Here is an 11,084-nt window from a genome sequence, read left to right as displayed (position 1 = left end):
AACTTTTCTGGAGGAATATTTTACAAATCGGGTCACAAGGGATTCTTACAGAAAAAATGGTTCTCGGCCGGGCACAGTGGCTCACGCCTGTAATCCCAGCACTTTGGGAGGCCAAGGCAGGTGGATCACTTGAGGTCAGGAGTTGCAGACCAGCCTGGCCAACATGGTGAAACCCCGTTTCTACTAAAAATACAAAAATCAGCTGGGCATAGTGGCAGGCGCCTGTAGTCCCAGCTACTCAGGAGGCTGAGGCAGGAGAATCGCTTGAACCTGGGAGGCAGAGGTTGCAGTGAGCCGAGATTGTGCCACTGCACTCCAACCTGGGAGACGGAATGAGACTTCTTCTCAAAAAACAAATAAATGGTTCTTTCCTCACCCATCCCAAAGATGACCTCATAAAAAAAAATTACCAAAACAAATAAGGAAAAAATCCACTGCTATAGGGAACCAGCAGACACAACAATAGCTGAGTGAGAATAAAAACAAACCAAACCAAATAAAACAAAGCAAACGAAAGCACACAGACGATCCTGGTAGAGACTATAAAATAATACTGTAAGTGATTAAAGAGATGCAGGAACAGAAGCTATAAAGAAATAACATTCTGAAAAAGAAATGGAAAGATCTACAACAAGTAAAAAGATTGCAATACTAATTTTTTTTTTTTTTTTTTTTTTTTTTTTTTTTTTTTTTTTTGAGACGGAGTCTCACACTGTTGTCTGGGCTGGAGTGCAGTGGCGCCATCTCACCTCACTGCAACCTCCACCTCCCGGGTTCAAGTAATTATCCTGCCTCAGCCTCCCAAGTAACTGTCACCCAACCATCACACCCAGCTAATTTTTTGTATTTTTAGTAGAGATGGGGTTTCACTATGTTGGCCAGGCTGGTCTTGAACTCCTGACCTCATAATCTGCCCTTCTCAGCTTTCCAGAGTGCTGGGATTACAGGTGTGAGCCACTGCCCCCGGCTGCATTACTAATTTTTAAACAACCCAAAAGCAAGACTCAGACCCACGTGGTTTCACTGGTGAATTCCATCAGACATTTAAATAAAGTAAATACTAATTCTTCATAAACTCTTCCAAGAAATAGAAAATGAGAAAAAATAGTTTAGCAATTTTGCTAAAAATGTTAAGTATAAAATGATCATGTGATCACTTGTGACCATGTCATCATGTTAAGTATAAAATGATCAGAGACTTTTGTTGCCATATAAGGTGAACTGTATTAGTCCATTTTCACACTGCTAATAAAGACATACCTGAGACTGGGCAATTTACAAAAGAAAGAGGCTTCTTGGACTTACAGTTCCACATGGCCGGGGAGGCCTCACAATCATGGTAGAAGGCAAGGAGGAGCAAATCACATCTTACATGGATGGCAGCAGGCAAAGAGAGCTTGTGCAGAAAAATTTCCATTTTTTATTTGTTTATTTGTTTTTTCGAGACGAGTCTTGCTCTGTTGTCCAGGCTAGAGTGCAGTGGTACTATCTCGGCTCACTGCCACCTCCGCCTCCCGGGTTCAAGCGATTCTTCTGCCTCAGCCTCCCAAGTAGCTGGGACTACAAGCATCCGCCACCATGCCTGGCTAATTTTTGTATTTTTAGTAGAGACGAGGTTTCACCATATTGGCCAGGTTGGTCTCGAACTCCTAACCTCATGATCCTCCTGCCTCAGTCTCCCAAAGTGCTGGGATTACAGGTGTGAGCCACCGTGCCCAGCCAAAATATTTTTTAAAATTAGCCGTGCATGGTAGCACGCGCCTGCAGTCCCAGCTACTCAGGAGGCTGAGGTGAAAGGATCATTTGAGCCCAGGAGTTTGAGGCTGCAGTGAGCTATGATTGCACCACTGCACTCCAGCCTGAGCAACAAAGCAAGACCCTGTCTCAAAAAACTAAAATAATAAATTAAAATAAAGTAGAATGCTATGATAGAGAAGGCCTCAAATACGACTTCAGGTTGAGTGGTCAGGAAAGGCCTTATGAGGCTGCATCTAAGCTGAAATCCAAATGACAGGAAAGACCTGGGTTGGGGTCGGGGGGCCAGGGGGGAGAATATTCCAGGCAGAAGGAATAGCTAGCGAAAAACTCTAGGGCAGAAATGAGCTTGGCATGCAGGCGAACTCAATGCTGTTGGGACTGGAAGAAAAGTACAGAAAGGTTAACGAGTTTTAAATTCCCATCTACCTTTCAGAACAAGAAAACTTAAAGCTCAGGCTGGGCGCGGTGGCTCATGCCTGTAATCCCTGCACTTTGGGGATCGAGATGGGCGGATCACTTGAGGTCAGGAGTTCGAGACCAGCCTGGCCAACATGGTGAAACCCTGTCTCTACTAATTATTCAAAAAATCAGCCGGGCGTGGTGACGCATGCCTGTACTTCCAGTTACTCTGAAGGCTGCAGCAGGAGAATGACTTGAATCCAGGAGGTGAATGTTGCAGTTTGCTGAGATCGGGCCACTGCACTCCAGCCTGGGTGACAGAGTGACACCCTGTCTCAAAAAAAAAAAAAAAGCTGGGTGCAGTGTGCGGTGGCTCATGCCTGTGATCCCAGCACTTTGGGGGCCAAGGTGGGCAGATCAGTTGAGGTCAGAAATTCAAGACCAGCCTGACCAACACGGCGAAACCCCATCTCTACTAATAACACAAAAATCAGCCAGGCATGGTGGCACATGCCTGTAATTCCAGCTACTCTGGAGGCCGAGGCAGGAGAACCCAGGAGGCAGAGGTTGCAGTGAGCCAAGATCGGGTCACTGCACTCCAGTCTGGGTGACAGAGTGAGATTCTGTCTCAAAAAACAAATAAACAAACAAACAAAAAACCCAAACAGTCCAGGCCCAGTGGCTCATGCCTGTAAATCCCAGCACTTTGGAAGGCCAAGGCAGGTGGATCATGAGGTCAGGAGTTTAAGACCAGCCTGGCCAACATAGTGAAACCCCCGTCTCTATTAAAAGTACAAAAATTAGCCGGGCGTGGTGGCGCACGCCTATAATCCCAGCTACTCAGGGAGCTGAGACAGGAGAATCGATCGAACCCGGGAGGTGCAGGTTGCAGTCAGCTGAGATCGCGCCACTGCACTCCAGCATGGGTGACAGAGTAAGACTCTGTTTCAGAAAACAAACAAAAACCAGAAACAAAACAAAGGTTAAAGCTCCATCCTGTCTATTAGTAGTTTTTACAGGAATGTGCCCCAAACTGCCGTTATCAGCAGAGACCTCTTTTGTCACAAAATACAGTGAAATCTTCATGGGTTCCCCTCGCTCAAGTACCCACCAGGGCAAAGGAAGCCATCGGCACACCACATAGTAAGTTTGAAAGAAGAGAGAACCCCCAAAAGAAGAGCTTGTTTTAACTTCGGACTTCAAAATCTTATTGACAGCCAGGCGCGGTGGCTCATGCCTGTAATTCCAGCACTTCGGGAATCCGAGGCGGGTGGATCACTTGAGGTCAGCAGTTCAAGACCAGCCTAGCCAACATGGCAAAACTCCAACTCTACTAAAAATGTAAAAAATCAGCCAGGCATGGTAGCGCATGCCTGTAGTCCCAGCTACTTAAGGGGCAGGGCAGGAGAATCGCTTGAACCCAGGAGGCGGAGGTTGCAGTGAGCCAAGATCGTACCACTGCACTCCAGCCTGGGTAACAGAGTGAGACTCTGTCTCAAAAACAAACAAACAAAAAAAAAAGTATAGACATTGTCACCTGCCACTGCATCTTACAAACTTTGTTAACATAAACAGGATTTTTTGCTCCAATGCCCTATAAATTATGATGGGGTTTACATCCCAATAAACCCATTGTAAGTTGAAAACATCATTAAGTTGAAAAATGCATGTAATACACCTAACCTACGAAACATCATAGCTTAGCCTGGCCTACCTTACACATGCTCAGAACACCTACATTAGCCTACAGTCGGCAAAATCATCTGGTACCACAGCGCACTGCAGAGTATCGGCTGTTTACCCTCATGATGCCACAGCTGACCTGGTAGCTCCCTCCACCTGCCCAACATTGTAGAAAGCATCCTACTGCCGGGCACGGTGGGCTCACACCTGTAATCCCAGCACTTTGGGAGGCCAAGGTGGGCAGATCACGAGGTCAGGAGTTCAAGACCAGCTTGGCCAATGTGGTGAAACTCCATTTCTACTAAAAATACAAAAATAAGCCAGGCGTGGTGGCATGCGCCTGTAATCCCAGCTACTCGGGAGGCAGAGACAAAGAATCACTTGAACCTGGGAGGCAGAGGTTGCAGTGAGCCGAGATCATGCCACTGCATTCCAGCTTGGGTGACAGAACAAGACTCTGTCACAAAAAGAAAGAAAGAAGGAAAGAAAGAAAGAAAAAAGAGAGAGAGAGAGAGAGAAAGAAAGAAAGAAAGAAAGAAAGAAAGAAAGAAAGAAAGAAGGAAGGAAGGAAGGAAGGAAGGAAGGAAGGAAGGAAGGAAGGAAGGAAGGAAGGAAGGAAGGAAGGAAAGAAAGAAAGAAAGAAAGAAAGAAAGAAAGAAAGAAAGAAAGAAAGAAAGAAAGAAAGAAAGAAAGAAAGAGAAAGAAAAGAAAAGGGAAGGGAGGAAAGGGAGGAAAGGAAGGAAGAAACCATCCTGCTATATATTCCTAGCACAGGGAAAGATCATAATTCAAAATTCAAAAAAGTACAGTTGCCAGTGAAGGCATGTTACTTTTGCACCAACATAAAGTCAAAACCGTCGAAAGTGAACCATCGTAAATTGGAGATCGTCTGTATTGAAGCTGAAGGAGGAGATCTTGGTTGCCTGTCTCTGGGAAGGCACTGGACTGATTTACAGAGAGGCCAGGCCAGCTCTTCTGCAGCGCTTCTATTCAGGAGGAAAGAGACTGCAGGGAGTTCTCAGTAAAACAATGACTGCTACTCTCACCTTCTCCTGAGTCATCCCTTCCTATTGATTCGCCTTCTTTACCTCTGAGCATCGTGAAGTCTCAGAATAACAGAGGCTGTGGATTTTCAAGTTTAGATGAAACCAGCAAATGTACTTGAAGAGTCTAAAACAAACGGCCTTTTGAGATCACATCCACCTTTTCACCTATGGCATGATTGGTTGTACCTGGATGATGGCTTTCACTGTAGTCCTCAAATTCTCCCTTCTTCACAGGCATGGTTCAAACCCAGTTCATTCCACACACTACAGCCCCCAGCAGACTCCCTGGCACAGGGCAGATCATCAATACTCATTTGTATTTTGTTCAACCAAGACCTCCCAGGCATCGATGTGCCAAGCACTGAGCTGGGAACTGCACTACTCTTTTTTTGTTTTTGTTTGTTTTTTTGAGAAGGAGTCTCGCTCTGTCGCCCAGGCTGGAGTGCAGTGGTGCGATCTCGGCTCACTGCAACCTCCGCCACCTGAGTTCAAGTAATTCTCCTGCCTCAGCTTCCCAAGTAGCTGGGATTACAGGCACACACTGCCACGTCCGGCTAATTTTTGTATTTTTAGTAGAGACGGGGTCTCACCATGTTGGCCAGGATGGTCTCTATCTCTTGACTTCATGATTCACCCGCCTCGGCCTCCCAAAGTGCTGGGATTACAGGCAGGAGCCACCATGCCTGACCTTTCTGTTTGTTTGTTTTTGTTTTGATTTGTTTTGTTTTGAGACAGGGTCTCACTCTGTTGCCCAGGCTGGAATGCAGTGGCGCAATCTTGGCTCACTGCAACCTCTGCCTCCCAGGCTCAAGTGAGTCTCCTGCCTCAGTCTCCTGAGTAGCTGGGATTACAGGCACGCGCCACCACGCCCAGCTAATTTTTGTATTTTCAGTAGAGACAGGGTTTTGCCATGTTGGCCAGGCTGGTTTTGAATTCCTGGCCTCAGGTGATCCATCCGCCTCGGCTTTCCAAAGTGCTGGAATTACAGGCATGAGCCACCGCACCCAGCCCCTGGCCTGCACTACCCTTTAATGTTGTTACAGACCAGGAACTGACCACTTTCAAAGACTTCTAAAGAAGCAGGTTTGTCACAACTAGAAAATTATTTCCATAAAGGAGTATTAACTCTGACTGCGTATCTGGTGGAAGATTTGCATACAATTATGAACCTGGTCTTTTCATCAAATTCCAATGTCAGCAATCAAATTGGGCCATCTGAGATACTTGAAGGTTGGCTGTTGTTTTTGTTTTTGTTTGTTTTTGAGATGGAGTCTCGATCTTGTTGCCTAGGCTGGAGTGCAATGGCGCATTCTCGGCTCACTGCAACCTCTGCCTCCCGGGCTCAAGCGATTCTCCTTGTAATCCCGAGTAGCTGGGATTACAGGCGCACACCACCACGCCCAGCTCATTTTTGTATTTTTAGTAGAGACAGAGTTTCGCCATGTGGGCCCAGCTGGTCTCGAACTCCTGACTTCAGGTGATCTGCCCACGTCAGCCTCCCAAAGTGTTGGAATTACAGGCGTGAGCCCCTGCGTCCACCCATTTGTGGGTTTTACGGTGGTTTGTCATTCTCTGTCTTTTCTGGCTCTTAACCACACCACGGAGCTGTGGGGGTGTTAAAGGTCAAGCCTCTGCTCTCTTTCCAGCTCCTCAAGTGACCACCTGGCAGCAGAGGGTGAAACGATCTCATTCATCGGAAGACATAGAAGGAAGTTCTAACACAAAAGATGATCTGCAAAATTAAGGCAGCGATTTTCAAGTTTCAATAAAAACCAACAGACGTACTTACAGAGCCGAATACATAATGGTAGGAATTATAAAGTCACGAATGCATCTCCCATATGGGAAGTGAAACCCAGTTGGTGAACCTCATGAACTAAAGACTGTAAATCTGTTAAAGAAGGAGGCACCTGCTTCCATCGCCAGAAACTTGAGACCAATGTGTTATTTCCCCCTGACATCAGGAATACATAACCTTTTGGTTCCTAAGCATGATACATTTTTTTCTGTTTGCTTGTTTGTTTTGAGACAGAGTCTCACTCTCTTGCCCAGGCTGGAGTACAGTGGCAGGATCTCAGCTCACTGCAACCTTCGCCTCCCGGGTTCAAGCGCTTCTCCTGTCTCAGCCTCCCGAGTGCCTGGGACTACAGGTGCCTGCCAACCAAGCCCGGCTAATTTTTGTATTTTTAGTAGAGACGGGGTTTCACTATATTGGTGAGGTAGGTCTCTTAACTCTTGACCTCAGGTGATCCACCCATCTTGGCCTCCCAAAATGCTGGGATTACAGGCATGAGCCGCTGTGCCCGGCCGCATGATACGTTTCATAGCTTGCAAAACCTGATAAAATGGTCCCCAAGTCCAAGTGATGGTTTCTGTTCTAAGTCCATCCTCTTGGCGTTCCCATCTGTGTTCCCATCTGGGCCACACAGTGCCTTCATTGTGTATGTTTCCTAGTGAACTTTATCACAAGATTAGTTTAGAAGTCTCACATCTTTCTTCTTTTTTTTTTTCCTTTTTTTTTTTTTTTTTGAGACAAAGTTTTGCTTTTGTCGCCCAGGCTGGAGTGCAATGGCGCAATCTCAGCTCACCACAACCTCAGCCTCCCAGGTTCAAGCGATTCTCCTGCCTCAGCCTGCTGAGTAGCCAGGATTACAGGCATGCACCATCAAACCCAGCCAATTTTGTATTTTTAGTATAGATGGGGTTTCTCCATGTTGGTCATGGCTGGTCTCAAACTCCTGACCTCAGGTGATCTGCCCGCCTCAGTCTCCTAAAGTGCTGGAATTACAGGCATGAGCCACCGCACCCGGACAGAAGTCCCACATCTTAACAGCCCATAAAAGATGCAATTGCACTCACATAGACGTTTTGGCATTTTTGTTTGTTTTTTTGAAACAGAGTCTCACTCTGTGGCCCAGGCTGGAATGCAGTGGCACAATCACAGCTCACTGCAACCTCCACCTCTTGGGCACAAGCCATCCTCCTACCTCAGCCTCCGGAATAGCTGGGACTACGGATGCACACTACCACACCTGGTTAATGTTTTTATTTTTATTTTTTGTAGCGATGGGAGTGGGCTCCCTATATTGCCTAGGCTGGTCTGGAACGCCTAGACTCAACCAGTCCTCCTGCCTTGGTCTCCCAAAGTGCTGAGATTACAGGCATGAGCCATCCTGCCTGGCCTCCAGATAGAAGTTTTTTGTTTGTTTCTGAGACAGAGTTTCGCTCTTGTCACTCAGGCTGGAGTGCAATGGTACTATCTCAGCTCACTGCAACCTCCGCCTCCCAGGTTTAAGCAATTCTCCTGCCTCAGCCTCCCGAGCAGCTGAGATTACAGGTGCACGCGCCACCACGCCCGGCTAATTTTTGTATTTTTAGTAGAGACGCGGCGGTTGCGGGGTGGGGAGGGGTGTTTCACCATGTTGGCTAGGCTGGTCTCGAACTCCTGACCTCAATGATCCACCTGCCTTGGCCTCCCAAAGTGCTAGGATTACAGGCGTGAACCACCAAGCCCAGAGGTTTTAAAACATCAGAATAAGACCTCCCGCCCTTGTTGGGTGCGGGTCTCAGGTGCCAAGTAGTGGTTCTTACTGGGGAGAAGGCTGTCACCCAGCCCAAGGTACATACTCCTGGAAGAGGCCCAGAGGAGGCAGCTGCATCACCCTTGGGCAGGGCTGAGGCTGGGGTGGAGACAAAATAGAGAGCCCGGGAGCCACACACCTCCCGAGTTTGAGTGATGACAGGAAGAGAGGCTTCCCTAACATCTCAGCTGAGGTGGTTTTCTAAACCCTGCAACAATCTTGTTAGTAGCACGGTTATATTGCATTGAGTTAAAGGTCGCTGTTAATGTAAAATTTAAAAACGTACTTCCGGGCCGGGCGCGGTGGTTCACGTCTGTAATCCCAGCACTTTGGGAGGCCGAGGCGGGCGGATCACCTGAGAGGTTAGGAGTTCGGGACCAGCCTGGCCAACATGGTGAAACCCCGTCTCTACTAAAACTACAAAAAACAATTAGCCTGGAGTAGTGGGCGCCTGTAATCCCAGCTACTTGGTGAGGCTGAGGCAGGAGAATCACTTGAACCCGGGAGGCAGACGTTGCAACGAGCTGAGATTGCGCCACTGCACTCCAGCCTGGGCGACAGAGCGAGACTCCATCTCAAAAAAAAAAAAAAAAAAAAAAGTACTAACATTTCGGTAACTAGATCTTGGCATTTATTAGTTTTTTGATATATCAGGAGCTTTCAAAATTGCAAGTGGCAGCCCGCTTTCTCCACCTAGGAGGGCCCATGCCCCCCACGGGTCCCTTTAACTTTTGGGGTCAGTGAGCGGCAGGGCAGGGAGAAATCAATCCGGGAAATTAATACAAGTGGGGAATGTGGCCCCTCTTCCCTTGGTCCCCAAAAGGGAGGGATGGAGGAAGCCCTTATGGAGGGCGTGGGCCTCGGGGTCCTCGGGGCCAGCACCAGGCGAAGCAAACAAGGGTTCCAGGACTACAGTACTAAACACCCCCAGGCTGCCCTTGCCCTAGCAAAACAGCAAAGCGAGCCGCCCACTCCACACACGGTCCCACTCCAGGGTCTCCGGCCCCACATCGCCGGAGCTCTTGGGAGGGCCGCATGGGGGCGCACCGTGGCCTCCCCGCCTTGTCCGCCCCAGGTGGGGTGACCCCGCCCACTCGGGGGGCCCGCTTCCCTCCGGCTACGCCCATTCCAGCTGCCCGGCCCCGCCTCCTCCCCGCCCACCTCGGCCGCCTCAGCGGGAGCCGCCCCGCCCACCCCGGCCCGGCCCCGCTCACCAGGCCGCCTCAGGTGGGGCCGCCCCGCCCCTCCGGCCCCGCGGCCCCGCCCCCGTCCGCCCCGCCCGCCTCAGGTGGGGCTGTCCGGCCCGCCCCGCTTCCTCGGGCGGTGTCCGGCAGCTTCTACTGTGCTCTTCACAGAAGGCCAGGGCGGCGCCGCCGCAAGTTTTGACATTTTGGCAGCGGAGGCGCGCGCGGGCACTCTCGGGCCGACGGCTGCGGCGGCGGCCAACCCTCCCGAGCCCCTTAGTCGCTCCCCGGCGCTCCCGCTGCCCAGAGTCCGGCGGCCACGAGGCCCAGCCGCGTTCTCCCGCGCTTGCTCGCCCGGCGGCCGCAGCCATGTCCCGGGGGCCCGAGGAGGTGAACCGGCTCACGGAGAGCACCTACCGGGTAAGCCAGGGGCTCGGGGCGCAGGGAAGTCAGGGCTTTCCACCTCGGGGGTCGGAAGGAGACTTTACGCGGGAAGGTAGTTTCCCAACCCCCCCCCCCCGCCCAGCTCCCCTTCCCCTCCTCTCCTCGCCCCCGTCCTTCCATCTCGCCCCGTCTCTCCCACTCCTCCCCTGGCCCTCCACAGCCCCTCTTCTTCCTCCTCTGGCCCTCTCCCTCCTCCCTGTCCCTCCCCATCCCTTACCCCCCACTTTTCCCCCTCCTTCCCTCCCACCCACTTTTCCCCCTCCTTCCCTCCCACCCACTTTCTCCCCTCCTTCCCTGCCCCCCACTTTTTCCCCTCCTTTCCTCCCCCTCCTCCCTGTGCTTCTTCCCTGTCTCTTTCCCTCCCCTGTACCTCTCTCCCTCTGCCCCTCCGCTCCCCATTCACTCTCTCTCCTCCCCTGCCCCTCCTCCCTGTCGCTCCCCTCTTCCTGGTTCTTCCTTCTCGCCCGTGTGTCTCCCCCTCCTCCCCTGTCCCTTCTCTCCTTTCTCTCCCCCTCCTCCCTCTCCCTCCCCCTCCTTGTGGTTCTTTCTCCTCCCCCGTGTGTCTCCCCCTTCACTGCTGGTCCTTCTCCGCCTCCCCTGTCCCTTCTCCTCCCCTGTCCCATCCCCTCTTCCCTGACCCTCAGAGCGCTGGAGACCGCCCCCCATCCCCTGACTGGCTCCACATTTTACAACCAGTGCACTTAGATCGGGGAGGGGTCGGTTGTGCCTCGATGGGGGCCCACGTCCTCCTCCCAACTTCTTGGAATCAGTGACCCGCGCTGGCCTGGCTGTCGGGCTTAAGCCTCCGGGACCAAAGACACAAGCTCGAGTTTCCTCTGAGAAAAGAAAGCGCCCAAGAATGTGGGGGTGAAACTCCCCTATTACTAGGATCGCCAGGTGAGCTGAGCTCTGGGCGTTCTCCAGGGAAACGCCCTCCCCCTTAGACCGTTCCTCTCCCAGCTTTCAGTTTGAACTTGGCTTTTATATAT

General features: G+C 50.7%; 1 protein-coding gene across 2 annotated transcripts in view; it reads left to right on the top strand.

Annotated features, from left to right (window-relative positions):
- The first annotated feature begins 9,789 nt into the window (after positions 1-9,789).
- BAIAP2L1 (BAR/IMD domain containing adaptor protein 2 like 1) overlaps positions 9,790-11,084 on the top strand; it is a 113,889-nt gene continuing 112,594 nt past the window's right edge. The window contains exon 1 of one of the 2 annotated variants that reach the window (XM_045389471.3): positions 9,790-10,071. In XM_045389471.3, coding sequence (XP_045245406.2) covers positions 10,021-10,071 — 51 coding nt within the window. In that variant the 5' untranslated portion in view covers positions 9,790-10,020. Of the gene's footprint in view, positions 10,072-10,854; positions 10,993-11,084 lie in introns of those variants that run through there. The other variant, XM_074034441.1, reaches the window with a different exon arrangement.

Source organism: Macaca fascicularis, chromosome 3 (assembly GCF_037993035.2).
Source record: "Macaca fascicularis isolate 582-1 chromosome 3, T2T-MFA8v1.1".
NCBI classification, from domain to species: domain Eukaryota; kingdom Metazoa; phylum Chordata; class Mammalia; order Primates; family Cercopithecidae; genus Macaca; species Macaca fascicularis.
The sequence above is the reverse complement of the archived record's forward strand: the minus strand, read 5'-3'. Positions and strand labels throughout refer to the sequence as shown.